This window comes from Struthio camelus, chromosome 1 (genome assembly GCF_040807025.1).
Source record: "Struthio camelus isolate bStrCam1 chromosome 1, bStrCam1.hap1, whole genome shotgun sequence".
Taxonomy (NCBI): domain Eukaryota; kingdom Metazoa; phylum Chordata; class Aves; order Struthioniformes; family Struthionidae; genus Struthio; species Struthio camelus.
In genome coordinates this window covers 65,184,212-65,210,436 of record NC_090942.1, presented here as the reverse complement: position 1 = coordinate 65,210,436, position 26,225 = coordinate 65,184,212, and the positions used below count along the sequence as shown (strand labels likewise).

Sequence of the window (26,225 nt, the reverse complement as noted above, 5' to 3'; positions counted from 1 at the left end):
TCAGAGTGGGGTGGGGGGAGCAGGCGTCGCAGGCATTACTCCTCCGTAAGAAAGATGCTTTAAAAATAAAAGGCCCTTCCCCCCAAGATGGCCCAGTTGGTTCAGCCCACGGCGTCTGGTTGCGTAGCAACGGGGAACGGCGGGCCCTCTGGCGCCGCGCGCTGAGGCGGTAAGGGCCGGCCACGCGCGGAGTAACGGCCGGCCACGCGCGGAGTAACGGCCGGCGCCGCCAGGTCTCAGTGCGGGGCTGTCCGCGGGCAAGCTGAGCTTGGGGCGCTCGGGAAGCCCCCGGCGAAGCAGGAAGAGGGCTGTGCCGCCCCCCGCCCCATAGCGCTGGCCGGTGCGGTTGCCCCTCTCAGCTATGGCGGGGCTCGCTGGCGCCGGCCGCGCCGCGGCGGCGGTGGCGGACGAGCCCCGGGGGCAGGGCGTCACCTTTGTGGTCGGCGTGCGGGGAGCCGCGGCCACCGCGGTCCGGTACCTGAAGGAGCACCTCGTACGGACTCTCTTCCAGCTGGCCGCCAGGCTCACCGAGGCCGCGTTCAATGTCATAGCGTTTTCCAGCAAGGTAACGCCGCCAGGGAGTCACAGGGGGCTTTAAAGCAGTCACAGTGAAAAGGCGTTAGCGACCGTAGGTTTGCAAATAGAGCCAATGTCTTTCTTTAGACTGGTCACTATAGCTGGAAAAGTAGACGAGCTTTAGGGCACACAAGTCCTTCTTCAAATGTGCAGTAAAAGCAGCAAATTTCAAAGCTTTTTCCCAGCTGAGAACAGCTGCTTTGATTGTCATTCAGCTAAGAATGAGAAAAGCCTGTAAAGTATAGGGAATGTCAGCAGTGGAGGAAGTGATAAGACTGCTGTCTCTGAGGGGGAAAAGACGTGCAGTTTACAGTGCATGTATAGGTTGTGGAGAGGCTGCCTGACCTTCTCCAGCCCTACCTGACCACAGGGATTTTGTCATAGGATGTGGGGAATTCCTTCATTACTATAGAGGATGACATCGGGAAACACAGAAATACTAAATACAGAATCTCACATCTGTCCCACGTTAGGAAAGATTTGCAAGTTTGGAATGGGGAGGAGGCTTTTTCTTTTTTGTCTTTTTTTTCCCCCCCATAGGTATTAAAATGGTGCGACTGCTTGGTCAAATGTTCACTCTGCAGTGTCACTGAAGCTGCAGCCTGGATTCGATCCCTGCAGTTTGAGAATGGCACAGATGCTGCAAGTGGCTTGGCTGTGGCATTTGAAGACCCAGCCTGCGAGGAAGTGTATCTGTTCACCAACATGCTCCCAGAGCAAGAGTCAGAGCAAATCTGTCAAATTCTTGTGGAGAACAAGTTGCATCCAGTACATGTCGTATGCCTTTGGGGAGATTCAGATGGTTATGAAAAAGGCAAGCAACAAACAATGGAAAAAGTAGCCAGACAGTCTGGGGGATCCTTTCAAGTCATCAGGCTCCCTCATGTTGCTTCTGAGAAGGTATGCCACCAATAGAAGATTGCCCAAGAACTAGTTCCTCCTGAATCTTTATTGGATGGCATTTCACCAGGTAGAATGAGTGAAGAGGAAAATTTTTATGACTCTCTAGAAAGGTAACCTTATTTTGCCTGGCTGCTTATGAGCAAAGTTGTCTGTGAACAGAGTTTTAAAATAGATTTGGCATCTCTGTGACAGGCTATACCTGAAATCCCAATTTGGTAAATCCACCTTCTAAATGTGCACTGCTTGTTCCTTAGATCCCTGCTTGGTAGGAAAGGGAGCGGTTCATGTAGCTCCTGTGCAACAGGCATTGTGACGAACATGTGGGGTCAAATTCAGGTATATCTTCGTTTAGCTCCATTTAGTTCTGCAAAACTGGATTTGGCTTGTAAAGTGATTTCACTAAGCTTTACAGACTAGCACTTGGAAAGAGGTAACACTAACAGGTAGAAGTGAAGCATTTTCTTTGCTAGCTGACTGTACAGCTTTGCCTACGTCCAGTGCCCCCTGATTCATGGATTTGTATTGTTTTACCCATTGGCAGGGGTGGCTGAATACTGCCTTTTAAATAATTGATTTGCATGATATTGTTATTTATTTAACGTCCTCAACTGCTACCTCTAACAATCCTCAGTGCTGATACAGCGTGGGTTTTGCCTGTCCACTCTGTGGGCCTCCTTGCAGCTAAGGCATTTTAAGTTTACTCTTCTTCACAGTCTTGTAACAGCCCTAAAGCAGTTTCAGCAACAGTTTACAGGAAATAATGGGAAACCACTGAAGCTTTTTTTTTTTTTTTTTACTTGACACTCAATTAATGCAATACAAGTTTATCTTTTTCCATAACATTTGAATGCTTTATTATAAGGTTCATTGTTTTGTTGCCAACTCAGCCTCCCCAGTCCCTTGTGTTTAGTTTTTCTCTCTTCTCGTAGTCTCTGGCATGCTTTTCCCTGAGTCATTGCTCTTCTCAAATGTTTCACATGCTGCTCAGCCGTTAGGTCCTTTTTCCATCCTCCTGCCCAGGCCACATGGCTCCACTGGTGACTTGGACCTGTAAAGGCAACTTGGTCCTCCTAGACTGAATCCTCACCTTGGTTCTGTCTTGACCTTACAACTCTTGCTTGCTTACAGAGTTTGGATACTTGCATAAGAAGCTCGTTGCAGGAAGAGCCAATGTGCATGTGACCACTAGCTGTCCATAAGCTACCATTTGAGAGCCAGGGACAGATTGACGGATTGACTGGGAGGAAACCAAGGGCATTGATACTCCTATGTTAGTGCTGAGCATATGCTCCTGGTGATGTGAGAGGCAGCCCCAGAACCCCCACTCTGTCTCCATTCTATTGCAGTTGTGCCTTGTCCTGAGAAATTGGTGCATTTTCCAGCTTCAGAGCTCTATACTAAAATCAATTAACTGATTGCCATAATAATCAGTAAGAAACTAAACTGTCCAGATTTAAAAATCACATACTTAGTGCCTCCTTCAAAATTGAACAAAATGATGATAGCATTTGAGATAGGCCAACAAGGAATATCTACTAGAGCTTTGAGTGTACTTGAAATGGCACCTTGTGGTTTGAACATGCCTGATCATGACCGAAGAAACAGTGGTTCACCAGCTACATATCTAGCAGCTAAATAGAAAGAAGGTGAGTGAAACACAAGGGTTTTTATCATATAGTTTGTATATTTTATTTTCTTAATATTCCTTCTTTTAAATCTTGATCTCTTAAAATAGGAGAGAACGCTTGTGAGGCGCTTACAAATAAAATGCATAGAACAACAAAAGACAGGATGTAAGAATTAAAACAGAAAGAGAAGTAACATACTGGAAAGTAAATTTCAATTTTATAAATAGTATTCCTGTTTAAGGATTTAGGAACAGAAATCATGTTCATCTTCTGCTTCCCTCTCCTCCTTCCCCCCTCCAGATAAGCTCCACATCCATCTCGCGTGTCCAGTGTTGTCACACCACTAATAAAGATTCCTGTGGCTCTTTGCTGTCAGGATGTCCAGCAACAGAGTAAGTTCAAAAACTGTAGATGGATCACTTTGATAATGCAGAGAAGAAGAAAAGCTAGGAAACCAAGACAGTTATTAGAGGAAGGGGGCTCCCAAGTGGATTTGGTTTGAGTTCACTGCAGCAACATGCAGAAATTCTGTTGCCAGGGCCTTCCTTACTTGTATTCTGTTTTCTGCAGCTTTCCTGTTTTCATGTGGCGCCCAGATTTCCTTTGTATGCCCTTGATATCCTCAGCAGAAGGAAGTTTAATCCATTCATCCCCAAAGGCTTCTAATTTCATGAGGGGGGCCCGTGTGCTGGCCAGGAGAGAAACTGATGGCTATTACTACCGAGGCCACATTGTGAAAGAGGTGAAGGTAGGTGTTTACCTGGAACTAAGCTTGTAAAAGGCTCTCCCTAAGTCCTGTGTGTCTTTTTTCCGGTCCTTTTGCATCCCTTCCCCAGCTCCGTGTCCCTGCTGTAGGTTGTACAGCATACTTCATAATCGCACTTTTCTCCCCACATCCTATTTCATCTGTTTTCTGAGGATGACTGGCTGTTTACTGTGAGGAGTCCTGCAGGAAGAAGCAACTTGGAAATCAATCCACTTTAGTGGTTATAATGAGTTGTTATTCAGAAGCAGTCGAACAAAATAGGCCCCTTATATCCCTGTTGTCTATTTTCACCTAGTTTTACCTAGCAGTAAAGCTAAATAGCATTAATAATGGTAATCCAAAATGTCTGCCCCCAGGGACTACTTCCTCCTTGCTGGACTGAGAGCTTTCCTTATTTTCTTCGTTCTGTGTTCCTGGGATTTGTGAGATGATTTAGGATGCCAGACAGAACATGGCCCCTGCAACTCTCTCTAAAAATCCAGTTCATTTCCCAGTTCACAGGTTAGTTTAAACAGACAGTGATGCTAGTATAGCTAAGGGTAGCTGTAAACTCCAGTGAAGGGAGGAACAGCTATAGACAGCTGAAGACATGAAGTGACTTTAGCTGGGGTAGGGGCTGACAGCATTATTTGTGTATGTTGCATTTATAGATATGCAGAGGGGGTGAGATTTTGGTCATGGAATCTCTGCCCCACACCCAGTGCTGGAGGCTTAAATTAAAGCAGTCAGATTTATGGCAGTTAGGATATTTTACTGGTTTGTAATGCTTTTGGTTACCATGTAACTAACTGCATCATACCCAGCAGTTTATTTTGGTAACTCTTTTCCTGATGGACTCATAGGGATCTTCCTTAGCATGCCAATTGTGTTCCTCTGAGCCAGATAAGCCTACTAAAGCCTAAGTCTGAAAACAAGGGAAGAGAAGGCTAGAAGGCTGTCAACCCTGTAAGCCCCAGCTTTTTAATTACTTTTTAAGTTCAATATGGACACAGTACAATGAAAAACCTGGTAGAGAAGGAACACTACATTCACAGATCACGTTCTGCTTCCTGGGATTTCTGCCACTTCCCTCTTAGCACTTATGTTTGACCGTTAATTGGGCCCAGATGTCTGTCTTGCAAACTGCATGTTTTACTCTTGTAGGGCTCCGGGGAACGCTTTCTAATTGAATTTGACAAAAGTCGCACGCTGAAAGGCAAGGTACAGCTTCGCATGCAGGAAACGCCTCTGTATGACATTCTTCACTATGAAGATGCCAGGCAACAGCCACTTGCTCCAGGAGACAGGGTCTTGGCACCATGGGAGGCTAAAGCTGAGCGCTTTGGCCCAGGCACTGTGTTAATGGTTATGGAGGACAAGGAGACACGTTTAGGTACGAGGTATTGGCTTTCCAATTAGTGCTAGGCTCACCACACTTGCTAGCCACTATACAGAAAAGAGAACAGTCTCAGCTGTGGAGAATTTACCCACTGCTGCTTGGTTTCTCTTCCTTTTCTCTTTTTTTGTTGGCACTAAGCAGCCTGTTTTTTTTTTCAGCCCCAGAATTAATGCTGCTTCCAGAATTAGCCCAAATTAGAATTCTTGCTTTATTCTGTGAATGGAGGCTTTCTAAAAAAGTATGGGGGGGGGGGGGGGTGGAGAACGTTCCCCCTGACACAAGGAGAAAAGGAGAAAAATGTTCCTGGCCCTCTTGAATACTGACCTGATCACCTGTTAGTCTAGTTTCCAGCTTCATACAGGGTAAAATCCTGGCTCACTGTGACCAGTGAGAGTTTTGCTACTGCTGTTCACCTGTTGTCTCTTCCTAGCAAGTCCAAAAGAGGGTCAAATCTTTAGCCTATAAAGAAAAAATGGTTACCAAATTGTATGTAGCACAAGCTATTCTTTTATTGCCTTGCTTCTAAGAGATAAATCACACAGGTTGACATGCTTCTCATACATTCTTTGCCATTCTGTTTTATTTAATATGCACAGCACACAACAGAAGGGGAGTGCTTGTGAATTTCTGGAACGGGCAGACTAAGGAGGTAACTTCTGACCAAGTTCTGCGGATCCCTCTGCCCTTAAGTGAACGCATCATCCTAGAACTGCAAATGCCTTTAGCAGCCAGGCAGATGGTGATAGCTTCAAGCTCAGATTATCCATACGTTGTGGCACCGGGTTACAGAGCCTCAGGCTGTTGCAGACAGGATCATTCGTACCTGGACTACTGGCCAGGGGGTCTGTATTCGATTCAGCCGTGTGTCAAGTGCAGCTATAGGTGTATCTCACTTCCCCACTGCTGCCTTGCAGCCTGGGCACCAACACAGCCTACAAGGAGCAATGTACAACAAGAAGATGCCCTCATCCCGGGAACAAACTTGACTAAAGAAGAGCTGAGCAGAAAAATAGAAAAGCAGCTGTCTGAAGTGAAGATCTCCATTTCAGAAAGTGTTTCCAGAAAGGAAGAGAAAAAAGAAGAGAAGAGATTGAAGACTGAAAATGTGCCAAAAGATGTTCAGTCTTGCATGGAAGAGGACAATGAGGTTATAGAACCTAAGAAGGTAACAAGTGCTTCACACCAGCTCTTGCATTAATATGTGGTCTGATACTTGTGTAGTTTCTGCACTGTTACATGATGCTTTCTGCTCTTGATACTGAAAAATGACTAGAGGTTTTGGGCTTGACCCTTATCCATGCCCCCTAGAGAATGGAGAGACTTAGCTCTCCACTGTCCTCCTGATCCTTTGATCTGGAAAAGTGTTAGAAGCTGCCATTCTTTGTCACTGGCTGGCATAGACTCCTAGAAGTTCTTCCACGGGTGCAGAATATCAGAAGCATAGCAGAGCCCAGTCCCTTTTCATCCTGCCTCTCTGCGTATAGGAAATAAAGGCAGGAAAAAGTGTCAGAGAAGAAGGCTTTGCGCCAGGTAAGCATTACGGTAAGGATTCCTTCATACCAAGGCAGTCCCTGACATACTACTATTAAGATAGTTCTCTACCCATAACAGAGGTGCCATCTTGCTGTATCAAAGACCAAGAGAGACTTTTGTGATCTTTTGTAGTTGCTTTGGCGTTTGTGAAAGGGCAGTGGATGCGGATCAGTCAGGAGGAGGTTAATGTGCACCAGCTACTGCCTAGCTTTTCTCTATTGCCCTGCGAGAGCTATTATTCTTTAATAAAGAACTTCCCCCTCACACATTTTTTTTATTCTTTCTCAAGCTTCAGTTGCAAAACAGCAACTTATTTTGTAAGTTATGTTCTTTTCCTTATCAGGTTTGGATTTTGATAGCATTTTTTGTTGTTTCTAGCATCCTCAGAGGGAGATGGCTCATACTATGGTCAATACTGCTGTCAATACAGACAGCTGGTTAATGGAGTCAGTACACAAGGAAGAAGCACACAGCAGACAGCAGAAAGACAATACTGAGGCTCATCTTAAACACGATCATGGTACTGAAATTGTAGTTGTTTTATACAATTATAAGTTTTGCCACACAAAATCAGTGCAGTGGGCCATCATGTCTAAGGTCTTTTCTGGTTCTTTTCTAGCACCATAGTTCTTGGTGCTTCAAAAGAAATTGTCATAACGTTATGCCAAATATTGCCAGCATAATATAGCAATATTTATTTTTTGATATTAACAGTAGTATGGTTTGAGGATTTGTTCACCTTCTCAATATGGAAGTATTCTCAGATGGAAATTGGGGTTTTTGGCCCTGATAGCTACTACGGTAGCAGCTTTGGGGGGGTTTAACCTTTATCTTAATGCTCACTATGAATATTACTAATCTAAAATTTCCTTGACTTCAAAAATCCATCTGTAATATCAACTATGACTGCCTATGGCAAAAGATTTCAGCAGGACTGTTCTGCAGGAAGCACTCGTTCTCTTCTTTGTGCTGAAAAGTACTGCTTTATAACGTCATCAAAGTAAACATTTATTCAAAAGGGATTGGATCATGATTTTAAAAAGCTTTTAATCAAATCTACTCTAAGCAGTACTCCTCTCATTTAAGCTATCTGTGTGACAAATACAGGCCTTTTAATAAGGATTCTAAAAGCCTAAATCTTTGTTCAGATGTTACTGCTTGTGTACTCCTCTGTGTAACTGGTGTTAGAGGGAGAAAGGAAAGTGGAAAGAAGTGCACATTTCCTCTCAGCTGGCATTACATGCAACGTCTCCTGCTCAGGTCTGCTCTGTCTTTAGCAGAAAGGGTCAAGCAAGCGCTGCCCTTATTCTGTTACCCAAAAGCTACATAACTGTGTTAGCACAGTGTTGCACCCAAGCTTATTTATCCTGTCTCTCAGCAGAATTTAAAGCTCAGGCTTTGCATTATCAAGAAATTAATGACTTGTCTCAGAGCATTAGCAGAAGAAGCTTGTCTCTGTATGCAAAATACCATGCAAATAACCCCTCAGAACGAGTGGCTGCAAGTGCAATCAGTGATCTGTATTATCAGGTAAAACTCCTGCTTGTAACAGCAAGCTTATTTTTTGAAAGCTGGGACCTGTTCTGTGGTGATTAAAAATATCTCGCTTTCTCAGAGAAAAATGTTGGTACTTAGTTATAAAAGTCTTGCTCGAATACATTTTATGCAAACACATCTTTTCTTCTATTTGCTTTCTTTTTATAAGCTGCCTATAACCTGGTATGTCCCCAATTTGTCTGAAAGGTCTCTTTGAGTGCAGAGTGGCAGAAACTGCAATCCAGCATTCTCAGAGGAGCCCTTCGAGAACTAGTGCTTTGGGTCCTTTCAGGCACCAAAGATTCTTTGACCGAGTAGATCAATCACTAAAGACACACAGCCTGACCATCAAATCAGCTCTACGTGTGCAGAGACCACACAGTATCTCCAATATGCAGGCTAAGAGATCCACAAATCTTCTAAATCTTGTAAAAGAGAAGGGCGTTACAGTAAGTATTGGGTCCCAGCTGGTTTTTAGCTATTAGGATGTATTTATGTATGTCATGTGTTATTAGAATACAGTGAGAACATAGTCTCAGTTGATCTCTTTCTAAAAGGTCTTTTTAAAATTATGCATACATAGCATAATGGATATGCATAAATAGAAACATAAGGTTTCCACTTAGGAATCAGTGCTTTACAGGAACAAGGTACTTCTGGTATTATTACTTAGCATTTTGATAGAGTTTTTCATTTTAGATCCTTTCTAACCAATCCTTTCAGACAGCTCTGCAAGGCAGGAAAGAATTATTCCATCTTTAAAGAGACTGAAAGCAAGACAGAGAAAGGCTAGCTGGCCAGCCCAATGCCACAGGGAGAGCGCATGGCAGGGCTGGGATGGGACCAAGCCAGTCCTCTACCTGCTAGATAATACCGTTCATACATCTCCCACCTACTTTGATTCTGTCTTTGATTTTTCCATCTATAAGTTGTTAAACACAACAAGCCACCCAGGAGGTGCAGTTTTTGCAAAGAAATAGGAATACACTGAAGAACAAAGATACTTACTGCCTCTGCGAAGCCATACAGATCCAGTTGTTAAGAAAAATCAGTCTAGATGCTACATGAGACTGACAGGAATAGTCAGAATAAGAAGGAAGAGAGTGGGCGTTATCTGAAGGTCCAGAGGTGTTTCCCAGCTTGTGACATTAGAAATACCCTGAGGAAAGAACTGGAAGGAGCTGTTTGTCTTGTCTAACATCAAGAACATGCTTATTGTGGCTGGGAGTAGAAGAAGGGAGAATTCACTCTTGACAGCAAAATAATTTGGGGAAGCTTGTTCTAGCCCCAATCAGCTCTAGCAATGTAAACTGAAATGTATGTCAAAATTTTGGTGATTAAGTATAGGATGTTTCCTTGCCACTTCCCTCATAGAAGGCCTTGCGAGGAGTACAGAAGAAGTAAATGTTGTGCAATGATTGTGAAGAGAAGCCTTGTGAATGCTCCTTCATCTCTTTACACAGCAGAGTGCATTTACAACTGCAAATTAGGAACACTGCTCAGCACTAAAATGCAGCTATTTCGAAGAAAACACAAGCACTGCTTGACTGTGGGTAGAAATCTTATGCAATAGGAAGTGAAGAGTTAGTGCACCTGCACAGAACTTCAGGATGATTTTGCATTTGGTCAGAGGGAGGCAGATATCCCTCTTTCTAATGAAATGTGATAAGGAATCTTTAATACAATTTGTGGTCGGGACCTGTATTTTCCATCTAATCCAGAAGCTGACACAAAGAATAGGCAGTTTTAAGCACTGTCTCAGCACTGGAACAACTGGATTAGCAATGCCTACTGACCTGAAAAGAACTCCTCTTAAAATATTTGGATTTTTCAGGCACCTCTTTGTTGATTAAGCCTAATCTTTTATATGGGTTTTAGCATCAGACCCAGCCTTTTCATGGATGGCAAGTGACACTATATTATGCATGTGGCAGTATGGCTTCCAGAGCTCAGGAATGGCATTACAGGACTTAAGCTATTCCAGTTTTGTAGGTTTACAGTTTGCATTAGAAAAACATATTGATGGGACTAAGGGTTTAGGGTTTTTTTGCCTTGTTTTGTTTTTTTGTCTTAGAAATCAATCCTTAAGAGTGCATCTGAATTAAAACGGAAAGAGATGGATTTTAATGAAGTCAAGATGGAGCACAAAAGGCACCAAGAGGAACAGAGGCAGCTGAAGAGGGAGCAGCAGCAAAAGGCAGATGGTGTCCGACGCCAGCTGCTCAGGGACAACCAGAGGTAATGATGTGGGAGGGAGAGCAAAGAAGAACTTGAGAAGCAGATGGAAGGTTTTAGCAAAATCTAGAAGCTAACTGGTTCCTTGTAGCAAATATCAGATGGTTGATAATGTCTGCTCCCTAGTGCTCTTAGTCTCTAAATGTCACACATTGTGCCTTATGCTGGTGCATGTCTGTGCATGATGGTCTTAGTGATTCACTAGTGGAAGAAAAATCATGTAAATTATTTAAAAAAAAAAAAAAAAAGGTGGGGGGAGAGGGAGTAACACGCAGGCCTAAGGTATGGGTGAGTGGGTATGCACGGTCCCATAGCCTTTTGCGTTAGTTCCAAGGGCAAATTCTCTTCAGTCTCATCCTCAGCCCCAGAGTCCTTTTGCCTCCAAACCCCCATTCCCTGACCACAGCCCCACAGTCCCTTTATGCTTAGCCCATCCTTGCCCCTGTGACCCACCTCCTTCCACCTCTCCTATGCCTCCGCTATCGAGACAGTCCTGCGTCCACAATCCGTTCCCCTCCTTCCTGGTCTTCAGGACCAAGAACACATGGCCGCACCAGGCTGTGTAGTCAGATAAACAGACAACTGCAGGTAGCTGGCAACCCATTTTTTATTTTGGCCAACTCTGTTCAGGACACAGGTTTAACATTCATAACCTAACAAAGCATCCTGGAATATTAGCTGACCCCAGATTGTCAGAATGCCAGAATGTCTGACTGATGCACAGTTTGTTTGGGGTTTTTTCTCTTCTCTTTCCTTCTGAGAAATTTGAGCAATTTTACTTTGGAAATAGGCAGCGATTGCTTCAGAGAACATTGCAAGTGTTGGAGAAACAGCAAGAGCAAAAAGACAGAGCTTCCCAGCGCATGGCACTGCTCCAAGCTGCCATGGCAGAGAGAAGCAGGAAGGAATCGTCCTTGCTAGAGGAGGAGAAGAGAAAGGCAAGTCAGAGGCTACAGTTCTTAAAGACACAGCGTTCGGAGAGAGAGGCATTTTTCGCAGAACACAATGAAAGCAACTTTGAACACGAGAAAGAGAGACTGGTATGGGCTCTTTCACAAATGCCTTTCCTGGACCACTGTGTTTTCAGCAGTGGTACCACCTAGAATATTTATTTTTCACTTGTTTTCCATCCAATATAATTATCATTTGGAGATGCAGGCAAAAAAAGGGCGACTTTTTTAAACACGTGTAAAATTGGGAAGGAAAATTCCCCATCTCTATGGCAGAAGTCGTCTTTCTGTATGCAAGGGATGAATTTCCACAGTTGAAGCCCATGTGGGGAACTACCTATCAACTGTATACAACAAGCTGGTTAGGGCAAATTCACTATTATACCTAATTCTAAGTTTTGTCAGTAATAGTTGTAGATTAAATTCAGCATGAAAGCTGGCTGTACAATAGTAAATGTCTTTTCTTTCATTATTTTTATGTAGGATTTGCTCAGAAGCAGAATACAGTCACGGCAAGAAATGTGGGAACAAGAATCACAGGAGCAGGACAGGCAGCAAAAGCAGCACCAGGCTGCGAAAAGGAGAGCGTTCCAGAACAGAGACCGTTCCCACCAGAAGATGGAAGAGGAAGGCCAAAAACACTGTGACCGCCAGCAATACCTCAGAGACCAGAATCTTTTGACGCTCCGGGCATCACTACTAGAGTGAAGAAGCTGCAGTGTGGGTAAGCAGGTCCTTGAGCATTTCACAAACCTGCTCTGCATCTCTTGTAGGTGTGAGTCAGTGTGCTGGAGCTCAGGAAACAGTGCAGTTGTAACAAGCAGAACTACATTTCCTGCAGACATCTTATATCTTTCTTTTTTTTGCAGCCAGAGGGCATTTTCACTACTCTGTCCTTTGCAAACCTTCCTCTCTGTAGGTACTATTCTAGCCCACCTGTTCAGTGTGTACACCCCCCCCCCCGATTCTGTCAAACTATTCTCCTTGTCTTAGATGTACTGAGTGACCAAACTGACAGACCCAACTCTGCAAAGCTGGGCTAAGCTGGTATCTAATGTAACTATAGGGGCTGCCTTTAGGGCAGGAACTGAACCCTATCTGGAGGGGCCTAGCTTTCTCCATAGGACTCCAAGGAGTCAGCATCTGTAGTACTGGGTTCAGTACAGGTTTGAGCCTGGTCAAAGAAAACATCATGGGGGCACTGCAGAGGGGAACAGAAGAGGGGCTGAGAGTTAGAGAAGCAATTCAAAGAGACAGCACAAGGTCTAGAGGCTGGCAAACAGACATCAGGCTATAGCTGATTTCAAGCTGCAGGTGACAGAGATGAATTAGTTAGGTGAGGGCCTTCCACTGTCAGGGCCCACTCCTTGGAGTGTGCAGGCTGCTCCCCTAGAAGACGAATGACTTAGCTCCAAAATGCAAAAAGGAAGATGTTTTCTGGTGAAAAGCACTGTGATGAAGAAAATATCTGTACTTCTCTGAAATGTCTCTGGAGAGTCACTGAATCCAAGGGTGGGCTTGGGAGTCTGATCTGTTTTACCTTTTGCCCTGCTTGAAGGCTTGTCTACAAAAGCAGGAAGTTTTACGGTGGGGAGAGTCAGGAAGGTACTGAAATAGCTTTGCAAGTAGAGTGCCTGTTCAGAGTAAATAGGTTTGGCTTGCACCATGAATAAGCGAGCAGACTGCTACTAAGACAAATAATTTGGTAAACTGAAAGGTAAGTGAACAAATTTTACCACAAACTGTGGTAGCCAGTAGCAGTAGCCAAGAGAGGAGACAGGTTCCCCATTCAGGCTACAGTTACCAGCTGGCATCCAGGATGCAACGTGCTGCCCTGATTGTGTAGGTGCATCACTCACTCTTCTTAGTGAAGCATGCAGTTATCAGCCACTCCCGCAGACAAGCTACCCACCTTCTTCCCTCCTCTACGTGCCCCCCCCACCCCCCCCCCCCGGAAACAATAAGACTCACCAAGAGCCAGCTTTATACAAGAGAAAAGAAGAGGAAAAGCTTTTGAATGTGTTGTACTCTAGTAGAGGCAACTTCATTCACAAAGGAGGGAGGTTATGGATGTCACATCCTCAAGTGCTGTCCTTCCTCATATCATCAGCAATATAAAGTATAGCAGCTGTGTCACAGAGAATGCTATCATCAGCTTTGGGTAGCCAAAACATAACTGTTCCATTTGCATGTTATTTTCACAGGGGTAGTTAGGAAATGAGAATAGACACGGCACATTTGATGGACCACTTGGAGCTGTATCAAAGGGCATTCTTAGTTCCTACAGCAGTATGCTAAATATAAGATTTATATAAGGCTTATTTGAGATGCCTTGTTTTAAGTAATGCCCAGAACCAAACAATACAAAAATTAAAATGCTGTTGCCTGACATTTTGTGTATGCTTAGAAACATATAATGCTATTTTAGAACATCACTTACCAAAGAGCATGGGTATTACTAAAGATAAAAAAATTGCACCTCTTACAGGACCACAGCAACAGAGATGCCAGCAGTTTCTAAATAAAACTAAAAAAAACTTAGTTAAACTTTTTGAAATTCCATCTAATCTTTTTAATGGCCACCAGCACTCTCTTTGCATTAAGTTTCAGACTATATGTTCCTGCAGAGATAACTGGGACATTATGCCTCCAGATTTCCCCAAAATGAAAGTTAAAGCTAGATGGTACATCCAGATGTTTACAATGTATTCTAAGGTCTTACTGGAGTATTCTTAACTTTAGGATCCATGATATACATGAACTATCCTGAAACTTTTTTTTGTTTTTAAGGAAAAAAAGGAAGGGTTGGGGGCTTTTTTGGAAATGACGTTCTGAAAAATTCTAATGGGCTGTATATTTGCAAACTACATGCAAAGCAGAGTTTTGCCTTTAGATGCTGCAGTTTCTCCTCTTACTTAACCTCCGTTTATCCTCTGGATGAACGTGGCCAAAATTTGCTCAGCAAGAACATGGGTGGCTATGCCTGACACTGGCTTAACTAACGAGCTCAGCACAGGCTGCACGTGCCAGAAACCTGCGCCTAATGCCTTTGCTGGCAGCACTACAGCTAACCTCTACCAGCCAGGTGGAAATGAGCCAGGAGAGGGGCATGAATACAGCTGGGTGAAAGCAGGTGCTGGAACACATGGAGATTTTCTTTAATGTAAAGTTGGAGCAGGGAGAAATGGTTTCTTCATGAAGAGAGTTGCCTTATACTCAAAATCATGTGCAAGTTAGGACAATTGTGTAGCTAGTGATGAGTTTAAGTCTGCCTTGACTTTATTCACAAAAACAAGCCTGAAACTTAAAAGATGCTGTTGAACTCTACTGCTGTTTCTCATTCTCAAACATTTGGACATAAGAGTATGTAATGATTAGAGAAGAGTACACAAAATACAGAGCAGAACTTTAAACTTATTTTTCAGACTTCATTTATATCATTAACTTAACTTTATAATCACTATATCCATGTAAGTAGTTTCTCTTCCTTGCTTAACCATCTGAAAATATACTACTACAGAGCCCTTGTGTCACAAGTTCAGGAAAAATATACCTGGAAATATATTTAGAATTAAAATATTTCCCATCATTCACTGACTGTTTCCTGCTATTAAAATCATTTTATAACTTTATTTTAAGAATACTGTGAAAATGCCTGTAAAAGGCATACATGATCTAGCTCATTTGTTGGCTTTATCATAATAAAATAGTTAACATTCATATGTTTTCCATCTATTAGTGAAAATGCATAGACTCCTTGTTTTGTAGACTAGCAGAGACAGAAAACAAGCATTTGCATGTTAGTGTGAGGATTTGAGTTGACTTTGGATTGGAGCGAAAGTGGAATAAAGAGAAGAGGAAAGGGTTTTGTTTTGTTTTGTTTTTTTTAAAAACTTCAACAAAAACTAAGGCCAGTAGAAATATTGCAAGTTGATTTTATTATGGAATTAGGTTTTCTGTTAAAACAAATTTTTTCTTTTACTGCTTATAAGACAAACTCCTATAGTATTGTGCTAAGAGTATGGAAGTCTGAAAATGAAATTGGCTGGCCTGTTTTTATCATCCAAAATGACTAAGAACAGATCTGTGGGAACATAGTGGGATCTCAGGACACATCTACAGTAAAAGTAGAAATTAAATTACAAAAGACAGAAAAAGGTACGTTGGCTTTTACAGCCTGTTCACATTTCATAGTCTGAAGATCTGCATTACTTGCTTAGGTGGTATCAGAGTATCACTTCTTATACAGTAGCAGATCATTCAGTAAATTAACTTAAAATATTTAACCTGATTGTTCTGAAAAAACAGACTTGCTCACTGAGTACCTTTTTAGACTTTTAAATAAGTTTTAAAGATAAGTTTGTTTGTTTGTTTTTTAAAAAGACATTCAGATGAGTAAGCCTGCTTTCTTCGTCAGACTGCAGTGATCTTGTGCACCTAAAGTATCCGATACTGCCAGTTAAAGAACTACCAGAGCATGTTATCTCATAGAACTGTGCAATCGTAAGGGAGGCAGAACTCTCCATCTCTGCAAAAATCTTCCTGGCTTTTGGAACAGACCTCCCTTACATGAGGAAAGGCTGAGAGCTGGGACTGCTCAGTCTGGAGAAGAAAAGGCTGAGGGGGGAATCTTATCAATGCATTTAAATATCTGAAGGGAGGGTATAAAGAGGATGGAGGGGGCCATCCTCTTTTTTCTAGCGGCACCCAGTGACAGGACAAGAGGCAATGGGCACAAACCGAAACACAGGAAGTTCCATCTGAACATAACGAAAAGCTTTTTTGCTGGGAGGGTGGTCAAACCCTGGAACAGGTTGCCTAGAGCAGTTGTGAAGTCTCTACCCTTGGAGTTATTCAAAAGCTGTCTAGATAGGGTCCTGGGCAACCTGCTCTAGACTGAGCGAGGCGGTTGAACTAGACGATCTTTAAAAGAGCCCTTCCATCCTCAACCATTCAGTGTGCAATTCTGTGATCATCCCATGTTTGCTGCTTGCATGATATGACTGAAAGCAACATTAACGGTGAATATCCACTGCATGGCATTGAGAGGCTCATGACTATTCTCACCTTCAGCTTCTTGCTCCACCAGCTCACAGAGAGCAGAGGTAACCCTGCACAGTGAGAAGGCAGCAACTGCAAGAGTCTATTCAAGGACAGAAGCTGCAGTTTTGATGAGCAGTGGCTTAGCTGCCTGCAGGATGTCTAGTTCAGGGTCCAGTGAACGACCAAGCCCTTCCAGGACCATGATGGCAAAGATGATGGAAGCAAAGTTGCTTTCGAGCTTCACCTAGAACCACAAGAGACTGAATGGACTCCGTGGACCGAAGCCCTTTTTTCTTCTCAACCCATTCCACAGAGGAACCAGCTCTGGATAAGCAGGGAGTAAAGGAAACAGGTTGGGGAGTGAAAACATCAAGCCCATCTGAAACCATACTGCAACTCTGTCACCTGGAGTTTCAGTACATACTAAAATCCAGCAGCAGGTCCAAAAAGAAGCAGACAGTTTTAGAGGGAGTAGCCTAAGGGAACCCAAGAGTTCATGTTTTTCAATTCCAAGTAGGGGAATGGGATTTTTTCCTTCATACTGGAATAGCAGGAGCTAAGAATGGTCACCATTGCTAAGGCAGTTATAAGCTGCAGTAGTATCCATTGTACTCAAGTGCATTCTGAATGGCACAAAAGAGCTCCACAGACCACAGAGAAACAGCTTGCATGTGAACAAACTACTGCCCAATTCCCAGCCAGGCACTAGAATTGTTTCAAGGCATACAAGGGCATTAATGAGTCCTGGATTTGGGAGCAGGACTTGCTTCATGACAGCTTAAATGGCACTTGATGTTACTGGATACCAGCTTAATGAATTTTAACAAGTTTAAGGGGGCCCTTTGCAGGCTGGCCAGTCCTACAGCTGATCTAAACAATCCTCATCTCTTCTGGTTCAGGCCACCATAGCTCTGTTGATTTCCAAGACTGCTTGCAACACTGGAAGCCTGTCCCCCAAAAAGTATTAACTATAAAAAGAAGAATCTCTTCTCTGTGGAAAAACTCACTCTCAAGGTCTATAACAAACCAATAAAAGGGCCTAGTGCTGTTATATAACCACATATTAAGGAAGAAATAAGTTCAGGGAAGAAGCCTGCAATGACAAACAAATAGAAACATACACAAGATTTCACTTTCTGCTCCTAAGAGACTATAATACAGAAAAAAAACAAGTGTGAGAGCACTCTCCTTTTAGTGTGTAATACTAACAATTAAATGCAGTATTGCAGACAAAACTCAACAAAATGGAAACTGGTCTTGGTAGGATGTGTATTAAGCCCTGAGAAACAGCATGCCTGAAACACTTGGAGGCATTCTTGCAGTCCCCCTCCTAGCAGCTCATTTCAAAAGTCATAGTCCCCCTACTTGTCAACCCTTCACCATCCATCCCTGTAGTTCTCCCTCCCCAAATGAGCTTCCAGGTGTTGAAGGCAGGCAGTGACTAGACCTCACCTTATGGGTCATCAATAACTTAAAGACATTCGAGAGGAGATTTGCCACTTGAAGCTGGAATACAAAAGGAGAAGTTAATTCTGCTGATTAGAGAGGGAAGAGAAACAAAAAACATACAAACCTATGGTCAGCACATGCATGAAAGGCAGGATAAGAATTAAAATTCTGAGTGTTAGAATTTTGTCCTGGTGGTGGGACAAGATTACTGGGCTGACAATAGCCAACATCAAGGTGTGACCCATGCTGGGAAAAGGAGTTCAGCTATGACCCAGCACATACGCATTCTCCTGCTTACTCACCAGCCCAAGAAGGTAGAGAACATTTGACCTCACAGCTGTAGAGAATATTCATTAGTTTGCTCAGTACCACCATACTGCATTCTCTAAAGTGCCCAGACTAATAGGATGCAAGCTCTAATATCACGTTTAGCAACACCTCACAGGGGCCTGGCAGACTGTAGGTTAAATAATAAAAAATAAAACTACTTTTGTAATTAAAAGGAAACAAGAGAAGATATTAAGGACTTTCCTCCATCGGAGAGACTAAAAACTAAGTAGTGGGCAGTGCTGATGGGATCAGAGCTGGCCTTTGCACCCAGACCACTCTGAAAGCAAAGCTGCGCTGAGTTAAAGGTAAGTGAGGGTGAGACACTGTTTGTGCACTTACCTTTCCCAGGGCAATGGTGTTCCCCCGGGCCTTGGTCACTAGCTCTGCCATCTCAGCTTTGAATCGCTCAATATCCTGGCACTGGTTAGCACGGGCATGATGAAGGATGAGTTCTGCCACTCTCTCCCCCTGAAGAACAAGTTGAAAAGAAAAACCGGCAGAACTGGTACCAGCTGGCCTACAGGGAGCTGTACACCACCATCCCTGGAAGGTCTCTGCTGCAAAGGTTCCTGGAAGGAATTCCCAGGGCCATGCTCTCCTTTTCCAGTAGTTTTTGGACTAACAAGGACCCAAAGGATTAACAGAAGCAGGTACAGAAAGAGCAGAACTGGTCCAACAGGCTTAGCTGGTATCTCACAAAACCCTGCTTTATTTTTCTTGCAGGGGAGATGCAACACAGGTCATTGGTCAGCCAGTGAGGAGAAATTTCAAGGGGAAAAACAAGCCACAGGACTAATATCAGAGGAGATAAAGTTGTAAAGAAGGGCACCTATTAAACTCTCCTATGGGACCTTTATTTCCAAACTGTGGAAGAAGAGGGAGCTGATTCTGTGCCAACATATGCTTGGACAGAAAACGAAGAAGGGGAAAGAGTCATATGCAAGCTTCGTTTAGAAGAGCAGCTTTATGGCTCTTATTGGCAAAGCTGTATGACAGTGACATACAGAGCCCAAAGCCCCAGGTTTAGCAATGGGACTTCACTAGATGTTTTTTACCTGTATATCATGAATTATACCCAGCCTGAACCATGAAGGATTTGCAATTAATTGAATGGATACTCAGTAGCTGAAGTAAGTCTGGCAGCACAGCACATCCCAAACACATGGATGTTAGCATGACTTCTAGGTATGTTTCAGCACATAAAACAGAGATAAAACATGTTCCTCCTATATGCTGGTGAGCCCTCCAACTCACAGCTGAAAAATAGCAATATGCCAGTAAGAGCACTGATACTTGTTCTCAAAATGAACAGAAGACATCACCACTGGATTGTCTAGTCCATCAGTGTATTTAAAGTAAGAGGAAACAAGAAGAAAGAAATTCCCCTTGAACAGAGAAGCCTGGCATAGGTCAGACTTCCTGCCTATCTTGCTGGCTTTTCTCTATAGATGCTGACACAACAGCAGGAGGGACAGTGGCATGTGGGCTTCCTAGCAGTAAGGCATGGAAGGCTGCAGCAGGGAATGTGTGTTGAAGGTCAAGATTTTAATCCATTCCCTTCTGTATTCTAGTGAGATCTGGCAGACTCTGCAACAGTCTCTGAAATGCAAGTGGCTCCCCAAGCACACCTAACTTGGGCTAAAAGCACTGCAAACCAGGGGGTGGCAGCCACTGCTTCCCATCAAACCCTGTCACTCGCAGGCCCCTGAAACCATTCCATTCTGGAGGCTGCCTTGCTTTAACTGAGCATCTCATCTGTGATTTGCTACTAGCTAGGCTGAAAGGTACACCAGTCTCCTCTTTCCCCCTAAGGAGGATTGTAAGGGGAAACAAGGAAAACTACATTTCGGCCATGAGATTCCCAGCTGTCTTCCTTCCCCAGCCTCAGCTCCCCAACTCTGTGATATCGGCCCTCACCTGGCCCTGAACCACAGCTGTGAAAACCGCTCGGAAGTTCTGCATGTCAGCAGTCTGCAACTCCGCCACAATCCCCGCATCCAGCAGCACCAGGCAGAGCTGCCCGTGGGGCGGCTGCACTTCCACCACGAGTGTGTCACACAGGTCCACGATGGCTGTCTGCTCCTTGCTGCTTGCGCTGATGTGGGCCATGCCTTGGACCAGGATGTTCCCAGGGTGCAGGTCAGCATGGACAAAGTTGTCAACAAAGATCTGGAGAAAGGACAAGTCTTAGAGCAGCTCATTCTAACCAAACCTGCCCATACCAAACTCCCAGGCAAATCATACCATTTCATTTCTGGTCTGTTCCCCACCATTACTAACATGCATCACCCTATGCAACAGCACAGCGAATAACTTCTGCTGAGGACAAGCTGTGCTGAAAAAGCATGGGTGCTAGTCAGCCTGGAGGCGTCAGCAGAGCTGCGTGAAGCAATCATACACATTTGCTAGAGGTCTGGTAAGACAGCAAGCAGTTCCAGCACGGAACAGTGGAATTGCTCTTCAGCAATTAACCCTAAACTAGATGGCCAAGGCGCACCAGTGTCCAAGAGAAGTGCAGTAAGAATAGGTCCTTTGCCATTCATTGGTATGGGATTTAGTGAATGACTAAGGATTTGTTTACTCCAGCACATCAACCTACATTCTCCTCGCTTTTTTATACCGTTGTAGTAAGTTAAAAGAAAAGAGGAGACAGAGGTATGTAGCACTCCTCTGCCTCTGCTGATGGCTAACAGCAGAAAGGAGTAACAGCAGGGCAAACACAATGTGATACTCCCCGCTGACCCTCCTAACAACCTGGCACTGCAGGGCTTCCTGCCCCGAGGGGGCTTATCTTCATATTTGATGGATTTCCTTCTCCTGCAAATTTGTCTAATTGCCACGTAAATTAGAGCAGCATGAAAAAAGAGGAGTGCTTTTTGGGTGTTGTCTGAAAAAGTGCCTTCTGATAGCTTTGTTTGTGGCCTCCTTGTTGTTCTCTTTTGAGAAACCATAAATAACAGATTCATATTCACTGTCATACACCCATGAATGCGTATATCTGTCACAAGCTGCCCTCGCTTCTCTGCTTTCCAGAGTTAAGAGTTCCAATCTATTTCATCATTCCTGTGTGGAAGCCATTCCACTCCAGAAGTCATCCTCTCTGCCCTCCTCTGCACCTTTTCTAATTCTATTACAGGCTTTGAGATGGAAGGTCATGGAAGGGAAGGACTAGGACTGCACAAGGTATTTAAGAAACAGGAACTTGTTTTACATACTACCTTCATGTTGTTCCATTGCTAATTCTTTTCTACTACTGGAATTTGGTTTGCTTTTTTTGATTGCTCATAACCATTGCGATTATACATACAATACACATATTGTATGTATGTGCAACTTTTTTAACCTCCTTGAAAATGGTAGTTTTGGAGGAGAGATGGATACAAGTGAGTGAACTAGGCTAGCAGTTTCCCTGTGGGCTGCATCCACAGTTTCTTCAGAGAGCATGATATTTGCTAATTACGTTGCACTGTATTGCACTTGCACAACACATGAATATTCACTAAATGGATTAGTGGGTTTCCCTAAGCAATGCACTGATCAAATTGCACCTGAGGTCCCTACTGCGTACAAGCAGGTCTCCCTGCTGATGGTGCCTACCATCTTTAGGAGCATGTCCATGCCCATCTTTGCAAGTCTCTGCCTCAGCTCTGTGGCAATCTCTGCATGCAGGTACTGGGAAATAGGCTCACTCTCCTGAAACAAAGACAGAGCTGGAGTCAAAAATACCCTGGGTCACACCCTTCAACCACACCTCTACCAACTTCTGCAAAGAGTGGGGGGGAGAAGAGAATAAAAATACCCTAAAAACGGAGGCTGTACCCACTGCGATAGGGAACATGGGAGAAGAAAACGATTTGTTCTTTGGAAAGAGTGTGAAATAGCCCAGGACAGAAATATCCTCACCAGGACTGCATACGTGAAAACTAAGGCTGAGAAAACAAGCTTTGGACTGACTCAAACATCCACAAGGGAAGCAAAGCAAGCATCAGAAAGGGTCAGGTTGCAAGTTCCTTGCTCTGTGACCCACCACAGAGGAGAGCCAGAGCACAGTGCTGGAGTGGAAAGCACAGGCAAACACAGGGTGGCTGGACACACTGCTGGTTGGCTTTGGCTTCAGGCCATGCGTTCACTTCTACAGGGAGTTGTGTCTGCCACCTGTTTTTTTGGAATGCACTGTTTATGAACAAAGACTAGAAGAGACACTAAAGGAAGGACATCAATCTCATTAAGCAAATAAGAGAAAGACAGCATCCTCCTGCCTCTGATCTCTCCTTCTCAAAGGAGGTACATTAGCATGGTCTCCTAAGGGCCATCTCACTGCTACCACCATTCCCAGACCCTGCTATTCTTACCTCAAACGTTTCCACTAGAACATCTCTTGTTACCAAGGGGTGAAGGGGCGTTGGGAACTTCACAAAATCAACATCCAAGAAATTTTGTCGGAAGCGTTCCAGATTCCTGGCTTCATAGCGTAAATCAATCTCAAGGGAGAAGAAAAAGCAGGGTTGAGAATTAGATGCAATTAGACCTTGAAGATCCTGCACGCGGATACAACTGTACAGTGCAGCACCTCTACCAGTAAAAGTGATCAGAAAGCCAGAATGAAAACAAAATGGGAAGTGCTGCTTCTTACACACTTACAGCATTCCTGATGGAAGAGTAAGAGACTGGGTAACGAATAGCCCACAAGCCAGCACCTTAGAAATACACATTACTATTGGCATGGGGTCTCAAAAGGAACAAAAAAAAAATCATTATTTTCAATAGGATGAGATAGATCCTAAGCCAAAGCTTACTGTCAAACAGCAAGACAGACAGACAGGAAGAATTACAGCCCTAGCCTCATTTTGTAAGTTGGCAGCTGTAGCTGGAAAAAATTTAATGTGACCCATACAAAATAATCCACTGTGCAAAGCCTTGGCCCCCGCTCTCCTCGGTGATCCAGTGCCTTGATTCAAGGGCCTCTCTCCTGCTCAGGCAGCATTCCTTTACCTTCCGCTTTATCCTCCAGTCACCTCTCCTGTTCACTGCTGCTGTTCAAGGATGTGGGAGGGAGAACGACCTTACCTCACCTCCCTCATCTGGGAATGGAAATATCCCAGGAATATCTCTTGTTCTTTCAAAGAGAAATGAAAAGAAATGACAACAGGCCTGTCAGGTGCTCTCCTGATCCCAAGTCTTCAGAACCTCCACTAAAAGGTTGCCCAACTAAACTGGCACTACGAACCTTAGGACACATCCAAATAAAGTCAACAGCTTACAACCAGGGTTTTTTTGTTGTGTAGATTTTTGCAATACTAGAAGAGAATTAAGATTTTGAAAGGTTTCTAACAGACTGAAGACTCTGGAATCTAGACATGAAAGTGAAATTAGCAGATAATAGTTTAGCTTAAATTCCTGTTAATGGCAACACAAGAGCAATTAACGGTGTGGTGAAGTCTTTGTAAATTTGGTAGTAAGGATGTTTTAGCGCTGTGTCCTATAAGACATTAGTGAAGTAGCTACTTTCAGAGCTACTTGCAAAGTTTAACTTTCACCAACACTATGAGATTCTGATGATGATACACTACAGAACATGTTATCAAGTGATTTAAAAGTATATTAATTATGTTAACGTAAATCTTAATGCTAATAAACATAATCAACGAGTACAGGTTGCAAACATATACCTGGGTTTAAAGAAAAAACAACATGCCTGAAAGCTATGTTTAGAGATTCTTTGCCTAAGAAATGGTCTCTCATCAGTCTCTCTTTCTTTTGCAATCCTGCAAAAAGAATTGTGACTATGCTAACCACTTATTCAGGTTTGTTTGCTAGAAAACTTACTCAAAGTCTTAACAAACATTGTTAAATCTAATAGATTGTTAAACTGTTTTTTGTCTTGCGTTTGTACTCTGCGAGCAAGAGGTTTCCTACACCAATATTAATGTTACACTGCTTAGAGGAAACATAACTAAAGAACAGGCCAGCCTCCATCAAACCCTTTAGGAAGTAGCAGTATGAACGGCGTTAAAGCAAGAACAGACTTGGCTAGTCAGTAGCTAGAAAAAGGGGCAGCTGTGTTTCAGTGTATGGAGATCATGGCATTGCATGTACCTGCTGAATCATAAGCTTCTCAAACTCCTCCACAATCTCTGTCAAACTGAGCCACTTGAACCCAGGGAGAAGTCCAATGATATGACTACCCATCTTCATGAGAAACAGATCCATCTGGACTTGGTGGACCAGCCCAGGGTGCAGAACCTGGGCAAGAAAGAACAGTGCCAAGATCAACTGTTAAAATACTGACAAGAAGACAGGCCATTTCAATCAGCTAAAACGATACATTCCAAATAGTCAGAACTCAGCCTATAAAACTGGAAGCTAACAAGGCTTAACTAGCTAGTCCTGGGAAGGATTCGCATTTCTCCATGGATGAAGTTGTGAAGAAACACTTTATATCCTTGAAACAGAATACCTCTGTGCTAGAGCCTATGATCTCACCGATTCCCATTGCTTTTGCTCTCCTCCCCTCTCCCTGCCATGTAGTATTGATCAGCATTTGGAATAGCTTGAATAAGACTTCTTTAAATAAACTTTGCTGGAAATAAATTCTCTGGTCCAGTTTTCTTCACATGAGGAGATGGAGAAGTGCTTCATTTTATGAAAGGTGAAACCTAGCTTCACATCAATTCTTTTAATTTAATCTAGGCCCTTGTGACCATTTCTGGTACGCACGTGCCACACCAAATGCTGGTATGGGCAGTATGAATATTAGAGGTCTCCAGATTGGCAAGAGTTGGGGTTGCTGCAAGGCAGGACTGGAACCAAGGACAGATAAAAGATACTGAGGGGGTGAGCATCACTTCCCTCTGCTGCACTTGCCCTCCCCCCCCCCCCCGCCAGTCTACTCATCTTCAGGGGAACTAAATTCCAATCAGCCTTGTCCAGCATGCTACACTTTCACATGTCTACCAGTGAGATATACGACTTACTTTAATGGCTACAGGAGTAAGATGTCGAGCTGATGAAGGGTTTGCACTCAGGAGTGGTTCGGCCATCGGCTCCATGAGGGCTGCCGCCCCCGTTGGCCTTCCCGGGGAGCAGCCTTTTGGGCTCAGCTCCCCTCTGCTCCTCTCCTCCTGCATCTCCTCATGCTTCCTCCTGCCAAGCCACTTGAAGAGACCTCTAAAACCAGACACTTCCCACGCTTCGAAAGCGGACCTAAGCACCGAGTGTCTCGCTAGCTCCCGAGCCTGGGAGCCAGCAACAGCCGCGAGGTCGGCGTAGGCTTTATACACCTGGGCGACGCAGCCCGAGCCGACGGGCTCCCGGCTCGGGAACTCGAGGATGCCCCTCCAGCCCTCGCCGAAGGCTTTCCTCAGCAGCTCGTCGGTGCGGCCCCAGGGGTGCGGGCTCACCTCGACGTGCAGCTTGGAAAACTCGGCGCAGAAGGCCTCGGAGAAGAGGTCCCTGCGGGTGCTGGCCCACTGGCCCAGCTTGACGCAGGTGGGGCCGGCGGCCTCGGCGGCCCTGCGCAGCAGCCGCAGCCACAGCCCGCCCAGCCGGGGCGACAGGCGGCTCAGCGGGTAGAGCAGCAGCAGGGGCCCGAACCGCAGCAGCAGCCCGCACGCCCGCAGGCCCAGGCGCACGGCCAGGCCCAGCCGCCGCAGCAGCCCCCGAGGCGCCGGCAGCAGCAGCGGCGCCGACTGCTGCTGCTCCGGGCAGCGCTCCCCAGCGCCCGCCGGCCCCCCGGCCGCGACGGGCACTGCCAACGCGGCGGCGGCGGCCCGCAGCACCCCCCGGCGCCCCGCGGCGGCGGCGGCGGCGCCGGACCCGACCCGGACGCCCCGCGCCGCCGCCGGCCGCGCCGCCAGCAGCAGCAGCACGAGCCGCCTCGCGGCGCCGCCCGCCGCCAT

The 26,225-nt window shown here is 44.6% G+C and overlaps 2 protein-coding genes across 4 annotated transcripts; one reads left to right on the top strand and one right to left on the bottom strand.

Annotated features, from left to right (window-relative positions):
* The first annotated feature begins 153 nt into the window (after positions 1–153).
* On the top strand, positions 154–15,093 carry LOC104147323 (cilia- and flagella-associated protein 45-like). Of its 2 annotated transcripts, XM_068945500.1 has the most exons (11): positions 154–565; positions 1,117–1,476; positions 3,408–3,499; positions 3,678–3,855; positions 5,017–5,245; positions 5,848–6,416; positions 7,163–7,304; positions 8,528–8,769; positions 10,395–10,558; positions 11,346–11,493; positions 11,989–15,093. In XM_068945500.1, exons 1-11 carry the CDS (start codon positions 362–364, stop codon positions 12,211–12,213), a joined length of 2,553 nt encoding a protein of 850 aa, XP_068801601.1. In that variant the 5' UTR covers positions 154–361; the 3' UTR covers positions 12,214–15,093. The 2 variants fall into 2 exon arrangements, with proteins under 2 accessions (XP_068801601.1, XP_068801608.1); XM_068945507.1 differs by lacking the exon at positions 1,117–1,476 and having other exon boundaries at positions 11,989–13,494.
* Positions 13,564–26,225, bottom strand: ADCK2 (aarF domain containing kinase 2). Of its 2 annotated transcripts, XR_011141446.1 has the most exons (9): positions 25,302–26,225; positions 24,424–24,570; positions 22,680–22,808; positions 21,925–22,020; positions 20,245–20,496; positions 18,667–18,795; positions 18,001–18,054; positions 16,573–16,792; positions 13,564–13,633 (listed from the first exon to the last, which is right to left on the bottom strand). XR_011141446.1 is itself a non-coding variant. In XM_068945521.1 (8 exons), exons 1-8 carry the CDS (start codon positions 26,223–26,225, stop codon positions 16,649–16,651), a joined length of 1,875 nt encoding a protein of 624 aa, XP_068801622.1. In that variant the 3' UTR covers positions 14,763–16,648. The 2 variants fall into 2 exon arrangements, 1 of the variants encoding a protein (XP_068801622.1); XM_068945521.1 differs by lacking the exon at positions 13,564–13,633 and having other exon boundaries at positions 14,763–16,792.